The sequence below is a fragment of the Calonectris borealis genome, chromosome 6 (assembly GCF_964195595.1).
Source record: "Calonectris borealis chromosome 6, bCalBor7.hap1.2, whole genome shotgun sequence".
NCBI classification, from domain to species: Eukaryota; Metazoa; Chordata; class Aves; order Procellariiformes; family Procellariidae; genus Calonectris; species Calonectris borealis.
In genome coordinates, this window is record NC_134317.1 from 24888602 (window position 1) to 24915710 (window position 27109).

The window sequence follows — 27109 nt, forward strand, 5'->3', positions numbered from 1 at the left end:
AAAATAGTATCAAGAGCATAGAAAAAGCATGCTATGACATTTCCCATCCCTCTCCTCTCTTTTGCTGTGCTCACACACACACACATATTAATTGAAAGAGACCCGGCAAACTTGGTGGATTTCCCCCCCCAAGCTGACATGGCAATTTATCTCAAGTTTTACATGCTTTGTAGCACATCCTATTAGAAGCAGCCCTAGAATGTGTGAAATTTAGTTCAGTGTGATATACCATTATGGGTTAGAAAGAAAAAAATGCAATATTGAGCCTAGAATTTATGTGAATGAGCAGAACCAAAGCAAACACCTCCCTCAGGACCTGTTTGCTCAGGACAGTTTTACTGGTATAAGATAGGTATGAATTTAAAATAATACAATTATAGCTGCTTAATCCCTTAAAACAGATACATTAATTCAGGCACATTTATTCTGCCTTTCCCCAGATTTGCTGATGTTGCTTTGGTAGGGGCTTACATAGAAACAGATTAAAAACCACTCTTTCGTGAGTTATATTTTTAATGAGTTACTATGGGTCGGCTGTGGTGCAGTGAATGAAAATGCAACTATCCACAGGCAGCCAAAATTCAAGACCAAGGCCGCACGCTGTTCTTGAAGTTCAAAGCAAGCATGTTGCAGTCCGTCTTTGTTATATGCTAAGAGACAAAGTGTGGCAAGCTACCTCAGCTCAGAGGACACACAGCAACACAGTAAGCTGTGCTAACTCAACCGTAAGTTAATCACAACCTCATCTGCAAACATATTGGCACATTTTCTGCATTTACACAACTCCCACTCACACTCTTGCATTCATAGTTTAAGACGTACTCTAAAGCTTTTACATTTATGAAAGGCACAGCATTCATTTGTTGACACGTATTAGCCTTATTTGATGCATTGCTTTATTGTCACTTTGTGTTTTCTTAAAAGGGTGAAATCTTGAGCAAGATATTGTTTAAAACCTTGGCAAGATATTTTTTAAAATCTAGACACAGCAGGGTACCCCACTCTATCTTCTCTTTGCTCATTATCTTTTATATCAATGTCATTTACTCTAACAACAGACATGATAGCACACAAAAACATCTAATTCAAATTACTTTGTAACGCAAATTTATACTAATAGAAAAATGTCATTAGGTAGATAAAATGCATGTAAATTAAAAAAGAATCACGTAAGCTTAAAAAAAAGAGGTACCTGATTTAGGAATGTCACTTTATTTAAAAGCTGAAATTAAAATATTCTTAATTTTTGCAGCCAAAGATTGTAACGACATATTGACTACTCACCATGGAAAAAGTGTGTATTTTCAACAGCCTAAAAATTTGATTTTTGGTTAGGCACAACTACAGTATTTACCTCGAGTGCCTGTGTAACAACCCGCACCTTTTCTTAGCAAGCTGAAGTTACAATGATACAATGTAATATGCACAGTAGGCTATTTTACAAAAGCCAGTCTGAGATTTGAGCACTACATCCACTTGTGCTTGCAAGTCAAAGAGCTTGACGCCCAGCTGACAACGTGGAGGGCCCCCGTACCTGCATCGACTCCTCCAGAAGCCCAAGGGCTCTCGTGAACTCAATAACAAGATCAGGCCTATAATGACGGAGACGGTTTACTCCGCTGTGAACTACGATTTACCACCTTTTGCATCCTGAAAAACTCAGGCAGGAAATATAAATATGAGCGACAGCACTGTAGCAAAATCCAATACCACATAGATTTTATCTACAGAGAACTATCTTGCAACACGTGCTAAGCTTGTTTTTAGACGGGGCTTAATGTGCCACAATAATATAACAGGTGTCAAATTTTAAGAAAACCCATGAAACCATTTTTATTCTTTTAAGAAATTGTACCAGCCCAAGAACCACGAGATGAATGAAAGCAAGTCATTTGTTTACACAGGAAGTAAAATCCACAGTCTAAATACTACGAATAGACTTCGTATCATCACTTAAACCTATTCACTAGAAATCACTTCTGGTGCACGAGCTTCTTATGAGAAAGAGTATCCCGATTATCCTGTCAATTCTGTACTGATGTTAGTCATGCTAATTTCTGCTTTCCTTTGCATTGTAGCATTTACCTAATGTTGCTAGAAGCAGGTGCAGCTCTTTTTTTTCCCCTCACTGTAAAATTAAGCATAAGCAAGCTTAATAACCTTACTGAAGACAACCCACAAGTTCAACAGTTAAAACTACTGTTTTCACTTGCTGGTTCCCACCGTGCTGTCTCGGGCTGTGAAGCCAACCACAGCAACACTCACAACCCCCTGAAACCGTCCTTTCATGTCTCTCTGCTATTAAACACAATTACAGAAACGCATCTGATCGTTACGGGCAATTAAGCCCCGCACCCCGCCGCTCCCAGGAGAGCGGGGTCCCTCCTCAGCCAGCCCACGGCTTCGTCGCGCAGCTCCTCAGGCAGCCGAGGGCTTGCTGAGACGCAGCAACTTTTATTCCTCTATCAATCCCCACAGCCGGCTCGCAGCCCGAGCCCACGCCGCGGCCGGCACCGGGGGCTGCCCCCGGGGCGCGTTATTCTCCACGGCCGCCCCCGGGCGCGGGGCGGTGCAGCGGGCCCCGGCCTCCGGCAGCCCTCCGGGCCGGCGCCCACGCCCAGGCGCTGCCGTGCGGCAGACAATGGGGGCCGGCAGCCCCGCGCCCGCCGGGCTGAGGCGGCGGTTACTCACCGAACAAGGTCAGAGCCATCGCGGCGGCGGCGGCGGCGGGGCGGGCCCGGGGGGCGGCGGGGGCTGGCCGGGCGGCGCGGGGCTGGCATTGGCGCGGCAGCTCTCGCATCAGCGGCGGGGCGCACCTGCAACACAAGTTGGGCGCGGGGCTGTCAGGGCGCCCCGCGGCACCGGCGGCCGCTGCCACTTGCTGCCGCGGGGCGGGGTGGGCGGAGCGGGGCGGCCGCAGCCCGCGGCGGAGGGGAGGGCAGGGCCCGGGGGGGGACACACGACGGCCGGGGACGCGCGGCAGCGGCGGGGAGCTCCCCGCTCCCGCCCCTCCCGCCCGCGCTCACGCTGCGGCCCGCCGCCTCGGGGAGCCATCTTGCGCCGCCACACGACCCGCCTTCCTCCCGCCGCAGCCGGCGGGACGGTTCCCATGGCAACGCGGGCCGGCCCGCCGCCCGCCGGGGCACAAAGGGAAGCGCCGTCCCCTCACGCGGGGCTTCCCCGGCCGCGGGAGGGGACGGCGGCCCTGGCCCCCATCCCCTCACACGTACGTGGCACCGGCCGCGCCCGGCTCGTCCCTCGGGCACCCGCCGGGGCCGTCCCGGACGACTCTGATTCTCTGTGGAAACCAGCCTCGGGGTACCGGGCTGCCCCCCGCGGAGCGGCCCAGCAGGGCCGGCCTGTGCCTCTTCAGCCTTGGCAGGGCTGCGCCTACCCGGTGCAGGAGAAGAACCAAGGGTCTTGTGAGAAACGTGACTTTTTAAAGCGAGATGAAAATTTCCACTTCAACGCCAGCGAGCATGAAGAGAGCAAAACTGTGGAATTGCCCTCAAAATGTTTTGGTGTGAGAAATTTCAGCCAGCCCCGCTGCTGTCACTTTTCGCTGTCCAGGACTGTAAATTTCAGAGTCAAAAGCATTTAATCGAAAAGACAGCATCGTGCCCGGTGTAACTTATTTACACAGTCTGCATTTTTAACCTGAAAACAGATATTTAAAACAGAGGTTAGTTAGTACTCAGCAGATCTTCCCCAGCATAGGTGGGATAATCAGACCCGCCTCGTTTAGTGATACGGTAGTTTCTCACTTGCAAGTATTACTTCGCCTCTCAGATGCAAGCTGTGTGTGCCAAGAATTCAAATCGAACCTGAGCACGATTAACACAGATTGTTTACTCAAATTTAATCCATTACAGCTGTGCAAATCCCCAACCTTCAATGGAGGCTTCAGAGACATCAGCCAGGGCAAGCAGATTGTGCAGGTGATTTTATGAGCCTCGCACAGCCTGTCCCACCTTCGCTTGGGGCACTGTGGTGGCTGCCGCAGCGGGCGTGCAGTGGGAGGCATGCGTTCAAGACAAGGTTTCTGCCGTAGGACAGTCTGAAGGAGGAAGAGCATGTACTAGGCTGCATCTACAGCCGCTGCAATTAATGGTTCCAGTTGTGTGGATGCAGCTCAGGGTCAGCAAATAGATAAAATACATTTTATTTCAACGAGGCAGCTAAAACATAAAGGTCTGTCTGAAAAATGGGTGATTTATGTAGTTAGCTGCACACGGGTTTCCATACTCTGAATTCTACTTAATCTTTTTGTAGAGAACAAAAGGGAAAGATTGTGTGGGAAAGTTTTCAGTATCTTTAGATCTTATTTAACACAAGAAAAACATGGGTTTTTGTTATGTCTGTCAAATATTTCAAAACATAGGTTTTTATGTTGATATATTTTGCTTAGTGTGCAAAGTTTAAAAAAAAAATAAACATTTTATCCCAGAGTGATCATTTCCTTCATTTTATTCCTTCCCAAATGAATTCTAGCACAATGGACCTGATTTCACAAAACACTTTCATTTTGCATGTATAAAGTGCAAAAGTTTATTGAGCAGCTAGACTACTGAAAAATAATATTTTAATTGCAGGACTAAAAGAAGGTTAAAAATAGATGAAAGATGGTTTGGAAAAAAGCCACACAAAAAAATCTTTGCCATTCTGCCTACATGATTTGACCTTTGTGTGCACAGAGTGTTTTGCTTTGCTTTTTGGAAATAAGTTGGATCTTCATGCAGATTTTTTTTCTCTTACATTTCCTGGAATTAAGTCCCAAGCTTTCACTCCAACTTCCTTCAATTAAATAGTCAGCTTTTACTCTTCCACTGCTCCAAAATCTTTATTGCTATCTACTGAACTGCATGTTTACATTAGAAATGTTTTCCCATCCAGAGACAGTAACACTATTTTTCATAATAAGCATTATCGCTACTCGAGTTGTTAGGATCAGTCTGTGTAATTTGATTAGTCATTTCAATTGTCTAATAATGCCTTTGCTATTAATGCAGTTATGGCTAAAACCTAGGGAAGTGTGTTGGTCATGTCACAGTTGGTTACTAGAGTCACTCCTGTGCCAGGAAGAGTTCTGCAGCTGATCTGTTTTCAAAACAAATGGAGCTCAATCATTATTTCTGATTAGATTAGTTACTTGGTTTGGGAGGATGTGTTGGCCCGGGCTCCAGCAGCCTGCAGAGAACAGCAGGACTTCACGGGCAGGCTCACACCCAGAGCTCTCGGCCGGCCCTCGCAGGTGCTGGCACAAGAAAGGTGCTGGGGGTAGCAAGGAGAGTGGCCGTACGCGGTATGTACCATCTTACTCCAGCTTTTACAAAGGCTGATAGCCTTGACACAGGAGGAAAAAATCAAAGGTGCAAATCAGAAAAAAAATTAGCCTGAAGTTCACTAGGTGAAGGTCCCTTCCCCCACACCCTGCTTTTTGAACAGACCTGAAATCCTCATGGCGACTTCTGTTTAACAACAACATTATCTTAAAATTACATAATGCCTTATCAGGCCAGCACATCTTAGCGCACCAGCAATAACAATGATTTAACTACAACTCTGGGAATTTCGTTAGAAGAGAGCTGGAGCCTCCCGCGCGCTAACCCTCCCTCGCCTGGCGCAGGGGCGAGGGGAGGAAACGCGGATGCTCCGGAGCAGCGAGCACAAAGCCCCAGCCTGGCCCTGTTCAGCCAGAGGGGCCGTTCCTTCAGAGAGACCCCAGCTCGTACGTTTGCTCTTTTGCAGGGGAGAGCACAAAAGAGGACCCCCGTTTTGCACGACCTTGATTTAAACGGCAGCAAAGATGAGCTTGGTGACTTGTTCCCCTGGATCCTTAGCCCTTGAAAAGCCCTCCGTTTCAAAGTTGGTTTGTTAGCATCGCATTCTGTAGAAAAAGCACTATTATACTTGCCACCTGGCAGGGATATTTGGGGGTGTATTTACAAAGTGTACCTCAAGAATAATGTCTCCAGAAGAGAAATGTATGCATAACATGCTATTTTCTGGCCTGCTCGTTGTCCTTCAGTAGGTTTCTTGCCTCGTCTCCCAAGCCTCAAAGCTCTTTAAATACTGCAGTCAGTTACTACTGCTTCATTCTTCATGTAAAATTTCATTACTGGGATTTGGGGTTGGTTTCCAGCGTTTAGGTTTTTTTGTTTTGGCCTCTCTCCTTTTGCCGCCTCACTCTTGGTGCTGAGCACTGCGGCAGCAATGGCCCATTTTCCACAGTGGCCTTTCTTTGATCCATCACTTTGTCTGAGGGTCTGGTACAAAATTGCTTCTAATTACCAGACATTTATTCTTCAAACCTTAACTAATTCACTAATCATATAGTGATAAATGAGATTTTAAAATGAATCACTGACATTTTTAAAGATTTATAAACAATTGTAAAGAAAGATTCCCAGCTAGTAAATATAATGTTGTGTGAAGAAAAAAAACTCCATAAATTAAAGCTGTCCTGCATTAATGGGAAGCAGTAAAAGTGTAGACATGGTGAGATGTTACCTGATGAATAGGGATAGCATCTTATCACAGTTAGTGTCTTCCTGCAACAGACCCCCCTGACAGCAGGAAAACAGCACCGTAGAAGCCTTGTCATGTGCAGAATTTAATTTAGCTTCTAATGTGTAACTGGTGGGAGTTTGTGGGGCGGGGGGAGGCGGCCAAGGGCTGCCTTACTGAGCAGATTCGGAGTTCACAGTATTTGCAATGGAACATTTACTCCTTGGAAAATGGCAAGGCAGATTTCTACCACTTGTTCGGTAAGATAAATTCAATTGTTCTGTCTAATTTAAAAGTCATCAATAAAAAGTTTGAAGACTGACTACCAAGCTTGCTAGTTAAAATTAATGTTTATATAGATGGCAGCTATTTGAACATAACATCAAGCCTATCACCAAACCCAGAATTGTCTTTGCACATTACCAGCGTTTTGGGTAATCTTTCTCGCTTTGATGAGAGAACTGGCATTTGAGCTTATCTTTTGGATGCTGTTGTTGTTCATTATTAATGGCAAAGTCATTTAAACACAATATTACCCAACACTGTGCAGGCATAGAGGCAGACAGAATCCCTGCATCAAGTACAGCAGCTATGAGCAACCTTTGCAAACCGGACGTAATCAGTGTTTTACTGGGATCTGTGCTAGTCTGTAGATGTTGGTGGTAATTAATTTTTTTTCTTTTATCTACAGGGTACAGACCAGCAAAGTAACAGTTACTAGGAGGAACTTGCGTGTTGAATTTTATGATCATGGCCAAAGAAAGCGAGATATATGTAACATACCCACCATACCTTCTGTTTTAAATCACAACTACCACATTATAAACTCACGTTTGGCATCATATCCTGATCAATAGGAATTGCACTATATCCCATAACAACTTAGAGCAGTTTAGTACACAGCAGGTGATGTATGTCAATGAAATGAAAAATGGGCTTAACATGCCTGCTTTTGGCTCTCTGGGTCATGAAAAAATGTTTAACAGGCATAAGTGACAACAACAACCTTTAGAGCTAGATTTTTTTCTGGTTACGCTAGAAGTGAATGCCACAAGATCTAAGGGGAGCAGCACAGGAGCACAATCTTCATTTTAAAAATAAACTAAAGCTTTTTGCTTAACATCTAAACAGTTTGCTGTGTTTAGACTGATGTTATGAGACATTATGCCATTTTTCAATGAAACTGCATCGAAGGCAAAAAGCTTTCTCTTGCCTATGCTTCCTGAGCAAAGTCCTTTCCAAAATAACTCTTAAGGACTTCTACATTATGGTTCCAACTTAATTGGGTTTCCAAGACTTGTGCATGAATGTGATGAGACTCACATCATGAACAGGTGCTATGGATAGGATATAGTAGATGCTATCTATGTATCTTGGCAAAATCACATGATCTTAATCTTTGATGTAATTTCCATTAAAAAGAAAACCTGTACCTGAATTACTCTTCATAGCCAGCTTTTCCCATGCAACACACAAAACCAGCAGCACCTTCCAAGAACATCCACCTCTGCCCCCCTCAGTAACATCTCTGCTCTCACACTGCCGACGTAAGCAGGCTGGAGAATGGAAAATGCTGGGCTAGGTACATCTTTGCCTCTGAATTAGGTGGCTACTTTCAGGTTCTCCGACAGGTATCCTGCCCTGTCTTCCACGTCAAGAACTACCTCATTCCTATTTTCTTCCGAGCTCTCACTTTTACCTTATTATTTATTTAAATAAACATTAACGAGCTCCTCTAATACTTTTAAAGACAAATTTACAGGTACTTCCAGCACGACAGTTGTGCCAAGGAAGGACGGGTCTCCCTGTCTCCCACATGTTTAAGGACGGAGGCTGGAAAAGGATTAAAAAATGGTGTTCTATATGGAAAAGGAAAATCCAGAGCTACCCAAATTTCTTTTGCAATCATAATCACATAAATTGCTAGATTTGACCAAACCAAGAGAGTCTTACCTTCCATTAGGGTGTGAGCTTCCTGAGGGTGCAAGCGCGCAAACAAGGTGCTGGTCACCCTAACGCTCACCATGGATTGTGGTCACTCAGCGTGTTGGGGTTTATGCGGACACTCGGAGCTTTCCTCTCGCAACAGGTTCCAGGTGATGTTTAGAGCAAGCAACATCAAAATAGGCGAATGACTAAACTATTTATAACTGCAAAAGGGCGTTTTTATTTGCAGCTGGTCTGAATATACTTTAACACCAGACTTTTTATGAGCTTTCTCATTGCTTGTGTGCACACTTACTAGCATATCCCATCAGCACAGACTTCTAATGCGAGATCAGTTATTAATAAAATTATTAAAATATTAGGAAATTTCAAAATCGCTTGCACTTTTGCTCAGATGTAAGAGCTACGTAGTCTAAGTTATGTTTTTAAGAGTCCTGCGTAGGAAACACAATATGGTTTTGATTGCTTGTTTTATTAAGTGAAATGAACAGGCTAATTAAAGAAATTCCAGGAAGTTTCTGCTTTCTGTCTCCTAGGGACAAGCCTCAAGTGTCAAAGGAGATAATACTGATGGCTATAAAACACCTAAGCGTGTTTATACTGGCTGTAAAATGCAGCTTATAGCCTCTATTTAACTTTCATAATATTTCCTTTTTATACCATGCTTAGAAATACATATTAAGGCATTAAAGTAGTGCTTGTATACATTTGAAAAAAAATTGGAAAGTGCAAGTAAAAAAACAGAAGGCAAGCCATTGGCAAAATAGTCTTAGGAATAAACTGTTACGAGTGTAATTTCATCTATAAATACTAAAAACTAAGAACAAGCTAGCCAGCAAAAAAAATCTGCAAGACATTTTTAAAGTCAGGACTAGAAGCGTCTTTAACCCTGAGCAGATGATCTCCTACTTGAAGCCATAAGCTATGCCACAGAATTGGTGGTGGTTCTTCATGCAGATCCACTGGATCCACCTCTAGAACCACTGGATGGCTTTGAAGAATTGCTAAAGAAATTAAACCTTCTCATAACCAACCCAAACCTGCAATTCTGAAGTTCTACATAGAACCGACACGCTCTTAGTGCAATTATTTGATTTGCTAATACTAGAGGCCTCAAGGTGAATTCTACATTCTTAGAGAAGCCGATGTACCTGTTACTGAAGCCATCCAAAAAGAACGTTTTTAAGGAGGGTATTAGTTACCCCATGCAACTTGCTTCTCAGACAGAGTTGCATCTTCCAGGATACTTAGGGTTCTTTGAAAGAATGTCCAAGTTTTAGAGCACATGAAACATTTAAGGGTATTTTAAAGTTCAGTTATGTGCTTTATATGAACAAGGGTGTATGGGCCATGGTAAGGAAAACTATGTCAAATTTGAAGTTGAATTTTGTGTGATAGTTTAGAAAACGGACTATATGAATAAGAAGTGAACTTTGGAAATGCTCTGAGAATTTCCTGCTGTGTGGACATAGGCAATCTGGTTATCAAGTGCCTTTGTAGAATGAACTTTAATGACCTGAAGATGCTTCGAAGTCCAAGTCTCAAAGTGCTGAGATAGCAGAAGCACTGGATAACTAATTTCCAGTTCAATGAATCTCTATGAGAGGTGTGTTTTCTTCCACCAGGAAGACTTCTGAAGCAGAATATAAAACCTTCCAAACCGAGCAAGCAAGCACATGCGCTAGTGGTACCTTTCCGCTTTACTGCGCTTACCACGGCTAACTCTGCGAGCAGGCAGGTAATGGCAGCAGGGCACAAAAAGCCACATCGAATAATATCTTTCAAGACCGGCATTAGCTCTTCAGGATCGCAGGGAGATGACATTAACCAAAGCAACTTCAAAGAGCTGAAGGAGATTAAAGTTTTTCCTCTTAATGATTCTAAAGTGTTATTGAAGGGATCAATAGCTTTTCCTGTTAAACAAGCTGTTTAAATCAAGTATTCCTGGAGAGGAGATAAACCAATCCTGGAAGTAATAGTGTGATTTAATTAGGATTTGAGATTTTCACTATTCATTAATTGATCTGCCAGTCTCACAATAGTTTTAGTGAACTGTAAGTTTACAACAATAAGACTCCTTATGAAAAGACAAAATTATCTGATCCCTTCTGAGCCCTTTTATCTGTGCCAAAAAGCATAATTTATTATGTGGTTGCCACAGAGAGAAATTTCGCCTTTCTGTACCTGATGTCACTGTTTTTTCTGGGGGAGGAGAGGAGGGGAAAGGGAGAAAAAAGTGTTATTTCCCCTTCCTTTAACAATAAAATAATTACATCTCATGGTTGTGCACATTTTGCTTATTGTTAACCAAGACACGTGGAAAGCCCCTCAACAAAGCAAAACTAAATTAACAGATATCCAGGTCCTAAATTGGCAATGCCAGAGACAATTACTAAAACTTGGCAACTTTTCAGCTGTGCATGCAGCAGTTTTATTTTAAACAACATCAGAGATCACACAACTGATCTTGCAATCTGACTTGCACATCACCGCACCAACCTCAGATCTGGAATTCAACCTCACATAGTCAATTGTAAACTCGCGCGATTCCCAATCAAACAGAGATACAGGAAACTAATTCCTGGTTTAGCCTGTCCAACATTCAGTTCTTAGTGGTTTTCTACAGGCAGTAGAGATGTGATACCAATGCTTTCAGCCTGTGCAAATACAGTGACCTCAGAATTCAGCGTTTATCTGCAGCAACAAGCCACTGATAAGAGGAGCAGTTTCCATAGCATTTTTTTTTTCCTTAAACCCCAGTAAGTCAAGGAAATATGTGTTGAAAAGATGCAACCAAGCAAAGCTCTTGGGCAAACACTGTACGGTAGTGCACGACCAGGGGGGCCCAGGCCCTCACCATTTCAGTGTTGGTTGCAGCAGTTTCAACTGCCAATTTGCTGCTTGTTCTTAGAAAACAGCTGCTTTGGTCCACCAAGGGAAAACTGCTCTCCTTTCTGCTCTCAGATGGACATATTTTTAAGAAGAATGTGTCTTAAACTGTTTTAAGGGAACATGGGACAAAGAAATCCAATTAGCTTATTCTCTGAGAGTGTCAAAATCAAAGTCATTAATCCAGATTATCATGTTATACAGCATTAAAATTTATTTCCTCTTTATAGCATATAATCATTACCCATATAAAGACCAAAAAACCCATTAAAAGTAACATTGCCTATGCTCTGTCCAGTCCTCTGAAGGAATGAAAAACATCGCGTAGGTACTATATACTGATTCACCTTCATTTGTATTTAGCTTGATAGCTTCAGAAAACATAGATGCAATGTTCAGATGGATCATTACTAATCAGATTGCTTTCACTATTCTTTCCCCTTTATTTCAAGGTTCGATCGCATGGCCATTTGCCCTTAGGATTTCTTTTCTTTCCTGTGCGCACAACAGACCGCCTTCCTTCTGCCCGTGAAGAACCGTATCCTCTTCAAAGCATCCTGCTGCTCTGCAAACTCGAGAGCGGAGGGCAGATGCAGCCACACCACCTGCCAGACCGCGGTGGTTACTCAGGGAAAGCCACTACTCTAGCTTTAAGAAATTGTCCCAGATCTAGGGATTTCCTCATGTGTTTTTAGCTAGGACAAACAAGACGGATTTCTTGATGCTTTTTGGACTGCATTTGCCAACGCTCCCCAAACTCTTCCTGTTCCGTCTACCGAAACGTGCTTCCATGACAATTTACTCCCACCTGAAGCCGTGCTGCTCCCCCCTTTCCCTGCAGCTGCCCCGGCTGTGCCTGGTGCCACGGCCAGCGGCTCCCTGGGGCCAGAGGAGCCACGAGTGCCAGCGCTGGCACCACCGCAAGGGCAGTGAGCCCACAGCAGCTGAACGCTCACATGACCCTCCTGGGGAGCCGTGCTGCCAGGGCCCTTGGTCGGACTCTTTACTCTGCTGCAGTTTACTTCAAACACCGTACAAAACGAGAATCAAAACGAAGGGTTTCTTTATCCATCCACAAACTCCTTCACAGCCCGTCAAACCGATGTCACGCCATCTTCATCGACTTCTACGATAACGTCAGCAGGCAGATTAGATTTCTGCACCGGCCTGCAGAATACCTCTCAGAGACCCTCGGCCTAATGACAGCCCCGGCGACCGCTGCTGCGAGCTCCTTGCAATGGAACAGGGTAACGAGGGCCAGTGGATGGAGAGTTTCAAATGGTGCATGGAAAAAGCAGACCCGTGAAGAGCAGCAGCAAACCCCCGTCACAATGGAGTGCAACGCCACGGGAAGATGCCACACTGCAGCGCTCTCCTCAGGCAGCTCTGTCGGTGGAGCGGGAGTACCTCCGTCAGGGGCCCCAGACCACACGCAGGGTGTGACTGCTGTCTCCTATCCCGGTTTACATTGATGAATGCATTTAAATGCTGTTTCAGTGGGGTTTTTTTGGGGTTTTTTTTGTTTTTTTTTTAATTATTTTGTTTTGCTGTACAAGCAAACTCTGTTATTCAACTCTAGAAGCTGGTTTATGGCAGTTACTTTTTCAAGAGCCTATTCTAGAGGCCAAATTTTAATTTTGATATTTTTTAAAAGCTTATGTTCTTCTCTAAGGAGTTGAGCAGGCCAATTGTGCGATGAAGAGGCTTGTACCATTCTCTGGTAGTTCATCAGAAGAGCAGAGGTTTCCCCTTTTCTCCTTGGAGAGATGACGAACCGGAGGGAAAAGCCTCCTACCAGCAGAGAGACGACGAACAGCCAGCGAAGCAGAGGTGGCTTTCAGCTTCCCTTCGTACAGCACTGGCCAGATGAGTACTTTTGTGTTTTACTATCAAGTAACAGTAAGGTGCAGCCTGCCAAGTCTGTTTGAAGGTTTATTCAACCCCCAGAAGGGGAAAACTCCTCCACCTGCCGAGGCTGGCCGCGGAGGACGGGAGGGAGCCCTGAACCGGGGCAGCAGGCAGCGCGGCGTCCCAGCCGCCACGGCGCAGACCTGGGGAGCTGTGCCCTTCCCCAACCTTTCCATCTTCCTCTCTCAAGAGCTTAATGTGCTGTAAATTGTAGAATATCAGGAAAATAAAGATAAAAACTTTATGACAATATGAAGAATGTATTTGCTCAAAATATTTAGCAGTTACCACTAGATGGCATTTTGTTCCTGAGAAATTAGAACCTCCCAGGTTTCGAATTACTTGTCACAGACAGCAGGAAACAGTAGGAAATGGAATTACTTACCTCATTCGGTTAATAATTTATTATCCATTGTCTTGCATAAGCAAGACATCACTAGCACAAGACACTTTTTCTTGCGAATTTATAAATCCCCTTTATTTAACTATAGCTTGTGACTCTTCTCTTCAACACTCTGCTCAGCAGGTAGGGGTTTGAGCTGTAGTCAGCACTTACCAAAAATCTTTTCCACGTTTTTAAATGAAAGACAAATGTAGGCCAGTTCACAGACTTTGAGCATGCCATGGAAATCTGCCAGAAATGCCTTGCTCCAGTAACTGTACACAGTATTTCCTGTGTTATTTTTGGATAAAGCTTTAATACAGATCGCACTACAAAAAATAATTCCCGTTCAGGAAAAGAGCTGTTACAAGTTGATTTTTATGAAATAATAATTTCATAATATTCACTTATGAATATTATACTTTGCACCGGTTCATTCCAATTTCAGCTTGTACAAGCTGTGATGTACAAGGTGACATTTCCATTCCTAATCTTTGCAGGTTACAACGTATCGTACCCAGAGGTGCAATGAAGTTCTACCGGGCACATCCTGGGGTGACATGTACATAGCTTGTTTAACGTCCATAAGCCTCTCAATGTCAGATTAAAACCAAGCAAGAGGATTTCCCTTACTCTGCAGCAAAACGGGAGACCAAGAAGTGAACTACTAACTTTTTCCTTAAAAGAGACTAGAGTACAGTTAACTCTTACTCACAGAAAGTCAGAACACCTTCAATGAATGTACTTAATTTAATTTTGCATGTATGCAAATATACACAATATAACAAGGATGTTTTTTTATTAGATCATCATAAGTACTGCTGCCCTGGGCATATAGCAGCCTGTTTAACAGTTCACCACAGCAAAATGCAGCAATCAGAATATTGACATAACAATTTCCCACCGAAATTCTGAAAGAAAAAAAAACAATCAAAAAACCCCAGAACAGAACCCAAAAAATATTCCAAGTATGCAATTTGAAAAACAATTGTGGTTTTTGTGTAGTATAAAACTGCATACCAACATGCTTCAGAAATACTTCACTTTCAAGCGTTTTTTTAATATATACTCAATGTAACTAAAGCCGAGGTCTCGCACCAAGGTCTCTTGCTCTTAACAGGTCTTCAGCTCCAGCGGCAGCAGCCGCCGTCACTGCTGGGAGCCGCAGCTGCGGGGCTGAACGGCTGTTGGTAGATTAGGCACCTTATCAGAATCTTTCAGGGTGGAGGCTTATGGCAGCATTCAAATAACCCATAAACACTAATATCACAGATTTCTCAGCACTTGAAGAGTAAAATTGAGAAAATATTCAGGAAAAAAGCTTCCCTGCTTAGACTAAGCTACTGTAAGGCTCTAGGTATGACAGTGACTTCTGAGGAGTAACTTTGGGTCTTAGAAAGAAATGCAATATTGAGTTAGAAGAAAAGAAGAGAGATAATCGCTGGACCATGATGTACAGAAAGTCTGTGCATCACTCAAGTTTTTTTTGACTAAATTATGTTTACTGACAGAAGCATTGATGGTGATTAGCAGCTGGCTAAATCAGATCCTGCTCTCATACTTGCTTGGGAAAGCCTCGCTACAGAAGGGATCCAACTTCACTAGGGTAAAACTGATCTTCACCGCTTCATAAAACAGGCACAAGTTTCTTTGAAATTGTCATTGTAGGAATGCTGCTTTGGTTTAAGTCAAATATTTTAAAAAACAGTGTACTGCAAAACTTTATGTGGCTTTGTATTGGTTTAGTAAATATACACGTGCACTTTTTTGTTTTTTTCCTAATTTAGCTTAATACTACTCTCCAGCAACATGAGCTGGACTGAAATAAATCAATAGACATGTCAAAACAAAACTTTACACTCTCTAAAAGTTTGTGTTTATAACAATCTAACTCTGCCACAGTGGTGACATTTTCTTAGGTAGACAAGACCCACAGGATTTTATGCACCCTAACGAACACATCTGGGTGCCTGGAATATCATGAAGGGCAGTTATGTTTCGTGGGGGTGTGCCCTTCTCCGAGAGGTGAAAACAACAACAAAATCTAAACTAGACGTGAAATTACAAGAGCAGGTACAGCTCATGCATTTCTTTCCCGAAACAAAATGACTTTGCCAGACCTTTGGAACAAGGAAAAGGCCGGAGTTTATAACAAGCTGGTACTTACGATTTAACGAGGCCGTAGAAGGGAAGCATCCAAGTCAGTATAACGTGTTTCCACCCCAAGGAAGCCGATGCTGTGCCATACGATAGGCAGAAATGACAAATACAACTGTGCTGACAACTCAGAAACGGCATCCCAGTTGTGTGGTGACTGGAAACAGAGCTCAGCGATCTACGGCCAGCAACCTTCTTACACAGCAGTCAAGAGAGTGCTGCATAATTTATAGAAGAAAAAAGAGTTATGTCCTATTAGAATCAGAGCTCTAAAAAGTTGGGTAAACTGCTAGAGACAGCATAAAGAAATCTTTTATATATTCACACATATGTGAAAGTCATAAATTGTAAACTTACTAGCTTGAGATGCATTAAATATTCAACAAAATGATCAAGTGTTCAAAATGTTCCTCTCCTCCAGTGAAATACACAGCAGCTGTTCATCATTTACAAGGATTATCTATTTTTCTAGCAAAAATCATTAGCCCTTTAAAGCAATTCTGCTGAAAGGGAGGACAGAACACAAGAAAACCGAAACGTTAGCCTTTTGCTTGTTTTGAAATCATAACCGTGCCGACTATAAAGTTTGTTGGCATTTTATAGACAACTGGAACGACTGTGCTATATGTTATATCACCTTTAAGGGTATCTTTCTCAACACACGGTCACGAATAACAGGATTTTTATAGTACTTACCTCAAGTGAGATCAAAACATTCCTAACATCTCCGTAAACATTTTGAAGAAACAGATCACCACAGACGCATCTTCGTGTCAGGGAGCGTGTCGGAGAAAAGGGCTGGCGTAACCGAGCGGTGAAACGCAGCACCTTCTTGTTCAGGGGGAATAGGTGGCAAATGGTTTGGACTCTCTTGCCTCCATTTCATTTTCTTAATTTATTCAGAAAGGCAGTTTATTTTGCTGCTAAAGCAGAGGGCTCGTTCTCTCTTTACTTGTCTCCCTTTTCCCCTGATAAGAATCCCAGATGTAGGACGTGGATGTAATTTCCCATTTTATTTTTAAACATAAACAAATTAGTAGGCTTTTTGAAATAATTCAGTTTCTAAAATGCATCAGTCCAGTGATTTATCAAGGACAGTATTTTTGTTTTCTGTAATGATCTAGAACAAGTGATTCAGCCAAAGGGAGGGAAATACTATTTATGTACCATGCCAACTAGCTCGCAGCGAAACAAGAGCAGGGACTTTTTAGGCAGTGGAAAAAAAAAATAGACCTTGACTTTTGTCTTGCAGGTAGCTGAACACACCCACCAGACTTACCGCATTCAATCCACCTGGGGACAGAGGGTATTAAATGGAATTGTAATAGCTCGTGTTTGTACTTCGATGTATTAAGCTAGCCCTAGGCGAGAGTTAGGCGAGGAAAACCTGGTTACCTGCAATTCTGTTCCTCTGAAGGTACCGCTGTGACAGCGCGCTCGTTCCTGAAGCTCATCATCTCAGTCTGGCACTGGCAGACCTCCCTAAGCGACAGACGACTACCCTTTAAGCTCATTAATTGTAAGCTGAAGTATCACCAGGCCATGCTGTCCAAAGGGGTTACAAATACTGCCCACTCCCTACTCTGTTTCTGCTGTGGGTATTAGAAACAAACAAACAAAAGTTCCCAGAAGCACGACTCCTTTTCTTTGCCTCAAGCTGTTTTGTACCTTTTATGCTTGTTACCATTTCCAATCAGTCTATGCAGTTTAAGCTACTGTCTCTTTACCTATGGATTAAAAACAATAACTATACTTGCATAATGATTTCACAACCCTTTTTCTGATGAAGTATTCATTCCCAGATGAAATTCTGTTACAGGTAGTTTATTTAAAAATTTAAGAATCTTCTCCCCCCTCTGTCCTCTTCCCCAAAAACGAATAGGAAAAAAGTGCTTGGAACAACATACATCATCATTATAAAAATGGTGATAGAAGAGGGATAGAAACTTTGAGCAAGGTTTAAAATAAAATAATTACTCAAATTGGATCAAGTTTGTGTGTCTTGTTATTCTACTGACAGCCATGTAATCAGATTGTAACAACCCCACACCTAGGAAGTTAGAAACTCTTCTTGCACAATTATGAAGCCATCAGCGTACAACCTGCTCTCATTAGTTGTGCAGAGCATCTGTAATGAAATTTTTTGCAACACTAATATTCCATACTGGGGATTCAGGACGTCCTTCCAGAACTAAGTATGTATTTTGTAATATATCTTGTTCTAGGAAGATGTCAGTGTCAAGATTTCATAAGCTTCTCCTATCTATTTTAGCTGAAGAAGACAAGATACACAGCGTGCAGAAATTCCTTTCCTGACTACTAACTTGTTGAAATGGAAGTTTGCTATAGGGAGTTAACACAACCAAGAAGAAATTCCACACTAAATATATAAGTGCTTTCAGGGGCTCATCACACAGAAAGAAAAAATATTTTGAAGAGGAAGAAAGTGAAGAACAAGAACGGTCACGATCTTAAATTTCATGAAGAAAAAAGAAAAAAAGAGTCGTATTAAAACCTAAAATTAAAATTAAAAGGTCAGGAGACTTACTATTAAAGAATACAAAACTTACTTTGAAAATCCAAATTATTTTACGATAGTGTCATCTGGACCTACCCTACACAGTGTTATACAAGACACGGGTTAAATAAATCATACCTGTATTACTGTTGATACGATGGTTAAAAAAAAATGTAAAGGAAAAGACTACTGTAAGCCAATCTTAGACTCACTGTTCTGCAATGTAAATGAGTGCAGTTCAAATTATTCCTCTACTGAGGGAAGCAACAGGCAGCATACAAATGCAAACAACCTTCATTAGACACATTGTCATGAGTATATTAATCATGTCAAGAAGCATTGCTGAAGTTTCCTTCAGTGCAATTTAACATACCTTACTTTATTAGGATGCACTTAATTTCACTATGTTTTCTCCTCATTATCATTTATGATGACCAATTAAAATGTTTGTGTCTGTCTCTGAGCAAATTACTTCTGTAATTCTGGTAGCTGAAATCACCACTCATCCCACACTTCTGTCATCTCATTCCATCAGTGTAATATCGTTCTTTGCCCAGCCTCTATTAGCATTTTAAAGAGAAAAAGCTTACTTGGATTGGATAGTTAGGTATAAAACTGGGTCTTTTTACAGTGCAGACAATAAAAAGGGGGTTGGTTCCCCCCGCAGCTGCCCTGTTATACAGCCTTTGTGTTTTTTTCCTTGGAGTGACAAGCGTAACTCAAATAGTTAGAAAAAGAACATAATGAAGCAACAGGCCTTGGGCATTATTCTCATTTGGGCTCAAAGTTGTGTGCAGCTTAAATTTTATTTCCTTTGGTCAACACATGCAATAAATGCAAGTACACAGCAACTTTGCCTTTCTTTTTCCCCTCCAAAGCCTCTGTATCAGAGTTCTGTCAAGAGCTTTTCAAACGATGACGTAATAGGATGTGCCACGCCATACATCATGTTTCCAACATTCATAAATATGCCCAAGCCATTTTTAATATTCTAAAAATCAAACGTGAGGGCATGATCTTTTCTCAACCTCTCACAACAAAATTGTGAGCAGTTCATCTGACTATAGCTGTTATTTCCTAGCTTCATGCATATTAAGATAAGATTAAGATACCTGAAAGTTAGCTGGAAATTCTGATTACACAGACTTTTGCTGTGGAACTCACGGCAACCAGAAATGGCCGAGCAACATCTGGGATCACCAACCTATGTTTATGAACTCCTTTATCTGCGGATTACCTTGGGCTCCTGGAACTAACGATCCAAGGCTGATTCCTCAGAAGCTGCTGGAACTCACCTGCCGAGCAATGGAATTTGGCTTATTTTCTAAGGAAATATATGTGTTCTTATTTACATAACATTAAACTGACATTAAAGACTTCCAGAAAAATACTGGTAATTGCAAGGATGAAGAAATAGGTCTGAAGACAATGCTGCCTTTTAGAACAATTATAATTTCATTAAAATAGGAACATAACTTAAAGATAGATTTTATTCTCTTTGATGATTTACTCATGCAAACTGCACATAAAAGAAAACAGTACAGTTTGTGAAACATGTCAAATGTAAAGACCCAAATGCTAAGTACAGAAGTAGTGTGACATACGTCTCAAAACGGAATCCATGGTAGTACGACTAATAACTTTTCTCTATTTGCTGAACACAGATTTTAATGGTTCTTTTTCCAGCCCCACTGTTAAATTCATTAACTGTTTACACATCTCCTATACACTTATGTAGACTTATTTTACAAGCGCGACAGTTTTGTTATAAAAAAACTCCACTTATATAAATATGATTTAAAAGCCTTTGTGTTTAGGAGAGCAAATTATAGTAGAATCAATGAGGCCTTATCTAGTCCACCAAAACTACAATGAAAAGTGACTGTATAGCTTTCTTGCAGAATTCACATTTTGTGCCTTTGCAATTAATTTCCTTCTCACAAGAGGTCCATTGTATTTCACCATCCTGGAAATGTTCAATAACTGTTACAGCTTTTTATCCTGAAACTGGGAAAGTAAGACTTTTAAACACATGAGGTTATCAACTCAACTTTCTTAGTTTTAAAATACAAAATATTTAGAATCCCTACTATTTTCATGCTTAAAGCCCTGCAATGATACATATATGACTTAGATACTTCTTTGTCCAGTTTTCATTATAGTATGGTTGTATATATATTGTAGAAATTATGATTCTCCTGTGGATCAATTACATTTTTAGATTTAAAACTAAATCAAATAGAAACTTGATGGCACTGACACTTAAAAACACATAGTATAGTGTGGAGAAGGAAGAGCAAATGAACTACACAACCCATTATAAATGCATTAAATCTTTGTTATATACATAATGGAATCCTGCTTTACTGCCAGTTGCTACTATGCATCTGTTTTTGCTATTATACAAAGTTTTCCGACCTGAAAGCACACATCTACTTTTTTTAAACAACTTAATCTATTGTAAAATATTGTACTGTATTTTGAACATGAGTACAGAATCAAAATAGATAATGGCACATTTAAAAAACTCAATATCCTACAGATGATTGGATAATGAGGAAAAAGTGTACCTACAATCATCTCATCAGAAACAAACTACACCATGGAATGTTAGTTATCCAAGTTCGCACAGTAAATAACATTTTAAAACTGCAATCACCTATCAGCCAGCATCACATTGAAGGCATCTTTAAACATTCAAGCAAAAGACTGCTGGCATTAACTACTGAACCATTCTCACGCACACACCACACACACCACATTATAATTACATTGTTTCCAAGATACGGTAGATACTGATTTTTTTTTTTTTCCACAAGAAAGGTATCAAAATTTTTGCTACTAAAAGATGACAGTGCTTACACAAGAATTAAGTACAAGTTAGCTTGCAAATACAAGACAATGACAAAAAAAAAGTCTTGAGTTGTCTGAAGAAGGATTTTAGGCTTTTCTGGCATCCAAAACCATGAGTAAACTCCTTAGTCTGCGACTCAAAAATCCACAAAATATCAACCTACTTTGGAATACTAAGTATTCCATATTTGATAACCCTGTATTTTACAATATGGTTACTGGTTTCAGCCTAGCAACAAAGGGTAGTTACAGATATCTATTTTGACTGGAGAAATAAAGCTCTCCTCCCCCCAGAATGAAAGTGTTGGAGGGGAAAAAAAACCACCTGACATCAATTTAAAATTAAAAAAAAAAAAAAATCAAATCTATTTAGTAATGATCCTCATCTAGGATAGGTATGTGCATAAGAGTACTGTATCTCATATACTGTACTGGCCCTATTAAACAAATTAAAAACCCCAACAGATAAAAACCCAACCAAAATGCTATACATAAACTAACCCAAACGTTTTTCTCCCAATGTTCTTCCTCTCATAATGTGCAAAACAACAAAAAGGCAAAAAGACTAAAAGCAAATTTACTGTTACTGTCTTTCTCTTGCCTAGTGCTTTATGACCTTGCTAACGTTACAAAGTCAATAGGGACTATGCAGAACTTTGGTATAAAAATGTCACATAATATTACTATCACAGTCTTGGGGATGACCTTTAGTAATTCACCCCAATGTTTGTTGAAATAATACCAAATTAAAAATGAAATAAACCACATTGTACTGTACACACACTTTACACATTAAGCACAAAAAATAACTAGTAAAACTAATACTTAAAAAAAAAAAAGTCTTTTGCAAAGAGACTAGAACTGGTATTCTGTCTCATCTTCACCTGCCAATCGTTAAAGCCAAATTTAAGCTGGATTTTTAAAAATTAATAATTTTAAGCTACAATTTCTCCTAGATGGAGACTGGTCTTTCGTTGATTTCCCTTTAAAGTCACAAATGTGTATCTAAGAAACGGATGCAATGCAAGTTTTTAATCAACTTCCTGAAGGCTGCGACTGGGAGGGAGGCGCCATGACGATCTGGGAAAGCACCGGCTCTGTGCTCTGGTCCGCCATCTGGGAGAGAACGGAGGTGGCCACCGCTTCGGCCTTGGAAGTTGAGCTTACGCCGTTGGAAGTGCTGACAGAACTGTGCTGAATCGCTTCCGTGTGCGGACTGCTTGGCACTGATATGTCTTCCGAACTGTCATCTTTATCTGCAGCTGAAGAAGAAAAATTCATTTTTTTTTTCCCCCCGGAATGCACTCCACCATGTCCCAGGTAATAGCAATCATCCCCTAAATAATTAAAATTCATGGTGCAATGCAGCACAAATTGCAAAACAATCTTATTTTCATTTTTTAAAGAAAATATTACTTTATAAGCAGAAAATACGACTGCAGTATGGAATATTCAGGAAACAAGAACATTTTCACATCTTCAAAGTCATGATTAAAATCATCCCATTTCTGCCTAGAAAATCAGCTGGTGGGTACCACGCCTAATTCTAATGATGAATGCTCATGTCAATAAGCAATATTTATAGATTAAAAATGCTACCAAACCTCTTGGTGCTATATGAATTGGTTTTAGATTTTTAACATATGCTATTTACTGCGTTCGCTTAGTAATCAAATGAGAATAATTCTACATTCAGTAATTAATACTTTTGATGATGAATATGATATCTGAAAAAATATTATTTACACCACTAAATTAATTGGACAATACTTCCACAAATTTTCAACCCACATTCTTTTAACAGAGTGAAGGTCAGTAACTTCTTTAGTATACAAATGCCTCTCAATAAGATTTAAAATGTTAAAACTCACTTAAAAAATATCTTCAAGAATACTTTAGGTGTTCTCCACAAAACTGAAGTGAATTAGCCACACAGTTGCATCATTTTTTCTCATGACAGAGGGTAAACAAATTAAAAAACAATTCTCATTGTGCAAAACTAGAATTTACAAAATGAGCGTGATTTAAAATGTCTTTCTTGCACAGACATCCTAGTCATGCTAAAATAATCCTTTTTTTCCAGAGTTGCAAAAGTTAGCCAAGGCATTATGCAAACACTGTCAAGCAAAAAGCTGAGTTAAAGACTAAAAAACCAAAAAAGAAAACAAGCCTACTGTTTTTCACTCAAAATTAAAAGTATGAACACCAAATTCAATTGTAACTTTTTTGTATCACTTTGTGCTACTTAATGTTTTCAAGTAGTTTCCACAATAGTTTTATATGCTGACTTAAACACAGTATACAGATGGAATACTGGAAGTCCCTTTTAAAACGCTACTATTGTATAACATAACAATATAGAAAGATACACACAAACCTAGACAGAAGCAGCATGAACTATTGCTTGTGACATAGCAATGGAACAAAGCTTGATTTCTTCTAGACTTGCCTTCGCAATCCCTTTCATATTTGCTTGCGATTGGCCTACAAATTCAAAAGTTACCCAGGGAAGAGAAGGGATGGGAAAGGATGACACTAACACTAAGAGATGAACAACGCTGTGGTATCATAGCCTTGTTTCCATAGAAAACCAGGCTAATAGCAGCAACTAAAAGGAACACTAAGCATGAACAAACAATGATGAAATGAAGTTTATGATGTACTGAGGTTTATACGACATACTAGCTACGGGTAAGAAAATTCACTAAATTAGCAAGTCAAGTCCCCAACATAAAGATCTTTGAGCAACCCCATGCATACTAAGAACACACTCCTCTTCAAAGCCTGAAAACAACAGTTCCGTTGTCAACTGCTTCTGGAAACGAACGGTAAGGTCAAAAAGGACGGGTAAGCAAGCAAAATTGCTATATTTCTTTCTAAGAAATACTGCCTACATGAACAAGGTAGCAATTTCTCTTAAACCTCTACTACCAGAGCATGGACATAATCATTTGCAAGTATCATAATGCTCTTATCCATGAGGCCAACTATTTTACAAACACAGCATTTTTTCAAAACCAGATCTTTCAGACATTAAAGGAGATAGAGACGATGATATTGAGCTAGGTCTGCTGACAATTACCACATATCCTAAGGTTACATGGTAACTGTATACAGCAAGAGGAAGAAAATTAAAATACTTCTGAAAGACATTTGTGATCCTTAGTAGGATTTGCCCATTCAAGAAGAGAAAGAACATGAATGAGTGCCAATTCAGTTAACACAATTCAACAGGATTTCATCTTTGCTACACCTCTACCAAGACCTACAAGATCTCATGTAAAAACAAGTAAGAAGGAACACATGCAGACTTTGTTAAAAACAGAAACTCCAGTGCCACTTCCTGAAAAATACCGAATTACTAATTATGAGAGTAGCATATTCTTCCTCTCAGACAGAATGAAATGGCAGCAAGTGGGACAATGTGTATCGAATAGTCTCCGTGATTTGACACCTACTCCTCCTCTTCAGAGCTGTTGTTATTCTCGTATGAATCTCAATCTTCCTGTCTTCCTATTATGCTTCTTTTCCTGATCCCTGACTTCCTTGTTGGCCAAATCCTCCTTATCCTCAAGAAAAAGAGTTAGTTTTAAATGCCACAAGCAGGAGTTAGAGAGGAAGTAAAGTAGATCATTCTTTCAGCCAGAGAAGGAAGGTCTTCCATTGTTCTGTATCCCTTAACATATACATTGTTAACTTAACTCAAAAGAAATGCCTGTAACTATATCACAGTGGTAAAGAACATGTAAAAGGCTTGATTTTCTGATTTTGATGGGCTCAGGAAGACCATATATGCAATGGAAGCAACAGTTATGAGAATACTTATGATCACCAACGTACAACAGAAGTTTTCGTACCATTGAACAGATGAACAAACATACTGTGCTGAAGAGACGAAAGCACGTGATTCAGGTATTTTCAGATGCCAGGGGCTAGAGGGGGGGAGCTTACAGCAGACAGGTGATTATATAAAATACAGACCTAACACTAGTTTATGGTAACAAATTTGACTGGAAGCGTAAATCCTTGCAATAACTACAAAGTAATATTTAGAAATGAGGTGCCACCCTAAAGAATAGCTATTTAGATTTCCTTCAAAATCCTTCCTTATGTAGTCCTAACTTTACAGGAATAGCAGCCAGAAACTGAATACAGAACTCCACTTGAAGAATTAAAACCAAACGAGAAAATCTACTCAATGGATATAGAAGATACTTCAAGTCACCTCATAACAAAGGTGACTTGTTTTCTTAAGCCTGAAGACTGGGAATGAAGACCAAAAGTTTTTAGAAGAACACAGCAAAGTTATATTCAAATTCCGACAGATTTTTTTCTTTTTTCTTAGTTGACCAGAGAATTGCCAGGCACAGGACTGTGGTTTCAAGAGTGCAACTGATACACACCAGAATCATAATGTAGCTAACAATGTAGAAAAAAGCCTAGGCATTTTAGCTTTTTAATGGCTCCCCCAGCTTTGCCTCAAAATGCACAGTCCAAATTAGCAATGAATCTACAGAAGTAACGTGTGCTGTACATTAGAAGGCTGAAAATTTACAGACCTACATCACATGAACTTTCCTGAAGACTACATATTCCTACACAGGCTGTGTCATGAGAAGGAGTGGCCCACTTTGGTAACAGAACACAACGTGGGCTAAACTGAGCTATAGAAAAGATTTTAAAAATACCAAGCAAAGCACAGAGGACACTTTTGAGGCGGTACTAAAAAGTACCCTTTTAGAGTCGCCAAACATTGCTATTATTTGCTGTTCAGCATTGCGTACCAATAGCTTTCAGTAAGGTAAGCAAACAAAGAGGGATTTCAGTCTTCAGAAGAAAAACCCCACCAAAACCAAAATGGGAGCAGTATGCAAGCATTGACATGTGATCCAGAACTCCTTTTGGTCCCCTGATAATCACTAGAAAGAAGCCTCACAGTAATTCTCATCAGGCCATCCGTGGACTATAGAGGGACTCAAGCCTAGAAATGCTCATTTCCAGTCAGTTAGCCTTTGTGAATATCCCCTGCAGTCACTGAAGGACTGCCGCCTGTCTGGAACAGGCTGTAGGAACATAGTGGTTTGAGTGGTTCAAATTATTCGAGGTCTGAAACTGGTTAGTCACCTTCTACCATTTCTTTAAAACTAACTAGAGAAAGAACACAAAAAAACCCATTTAGTACCTCTACATTGCAGCCTCTATTTATCTTCCTTTATATTCAGTTTTGTACTGTTCTTGAGTATTATGATGTCCTTTTGAAAAATACTTAAAAAACCCTTTTCAATTTTTTTTTTTATTTTTACAACTCTAATTTTCACAACACATTTTCTTCTCAGAAGTTTTCACCTTTTTCCTGGTCTAAGTCCAGAAAAAGCTTGAGAAAATATAGGAGTATTGCAGAAGACTTTTAGAAATAATCTGGTATAGAAGAGCTAAAATAAATAAATAAATAAATAAATGAACAGCATTTTTATTTCTCCTATACACAGCACTTCCCTCTCCCCCCGCCCCCCCCCCCCCGGTGTTTAAAGATGCATTCAGAACTAATAGCATCCTTCTTTGGGAAATAAAGAAGTTTAAACTGGCTGAAAACAACAAACATTGCAACTGAAATTCATCCATACTGCCTTAAAGCACAATAACCATTTTTCTGGTTTCTCTGTCCTGATGACACCTCTTTTGAAGCAGGCACAAGACTTTTTAAATACGGAAAATAGGGTCCCAAGAACAATCTTAGAAGAAGAAAGGGGTATCTGCACTGTCGTGCTTTTCACTTGGCCTGAGACAAAAATGTGGGAAATCCAAAAGATCTTAAAAGATATGTAAAAGTAGTTCCAAAAATACCAGAAAAGCTATAGATTATTTGTGCCTATTTAAGTGCATCATACATGAAACCCCATTAAATAGTGGGCTTAGCTGTTAAAACATGGTCTGCATGGTATAAAACA

At 40.6% G+C, this 27109-nt stretch overlaps 2 protein-coding genes across 6 annotated transcripts in view; both read right to left on the minus strand.

The window, feature by feature from the left end:
• CHN1 (chimerin 1) overlaps positions 1–3061 on the minus strand; it is a 105513-nt gene extending 102452 nt beyond the window's left edge. Inside the window, exons 1-2 of the mRNA XM_075153286.1 lie at positions 3027–3061; positions 2692–2816 (exon numbers count right to left, since the gene is read on the minus strand). Of these exons, the coding sequence (XP_075009387.1) occupies positions 2692–2800 (109 nt within the window). The 5' untranslated portion in view covers positions 2801–2816; positions 3027–3061. The remainder of the gene's footprint in view (positions 1–2691; positions 2817–3026) is intronic.
• Positions 3062–19780: 16719 nt separating this feature from the next.
• ATF2 (activating transcription factor 2) overlaps positions 19781–27109 on the minus strand; it is a 52995-nt gene continuing 45666 nt past the window's right edge. For all 5 annotated transcript variants that reach the window (XM_075153287.1, XM_075153291.1, XM_075153292.1 and 2 more), the window contains one exon: positions 19781–22423. In XM_075153287.1, the coding sequence (XP_075009388.1) occupies positions 22197–22423 (227 nt within the window). In that variant the 3' untranslated portion in view covers positions 19781–22196. The remainder of the gene's footprint in view (positions 22424–27109) is intronic.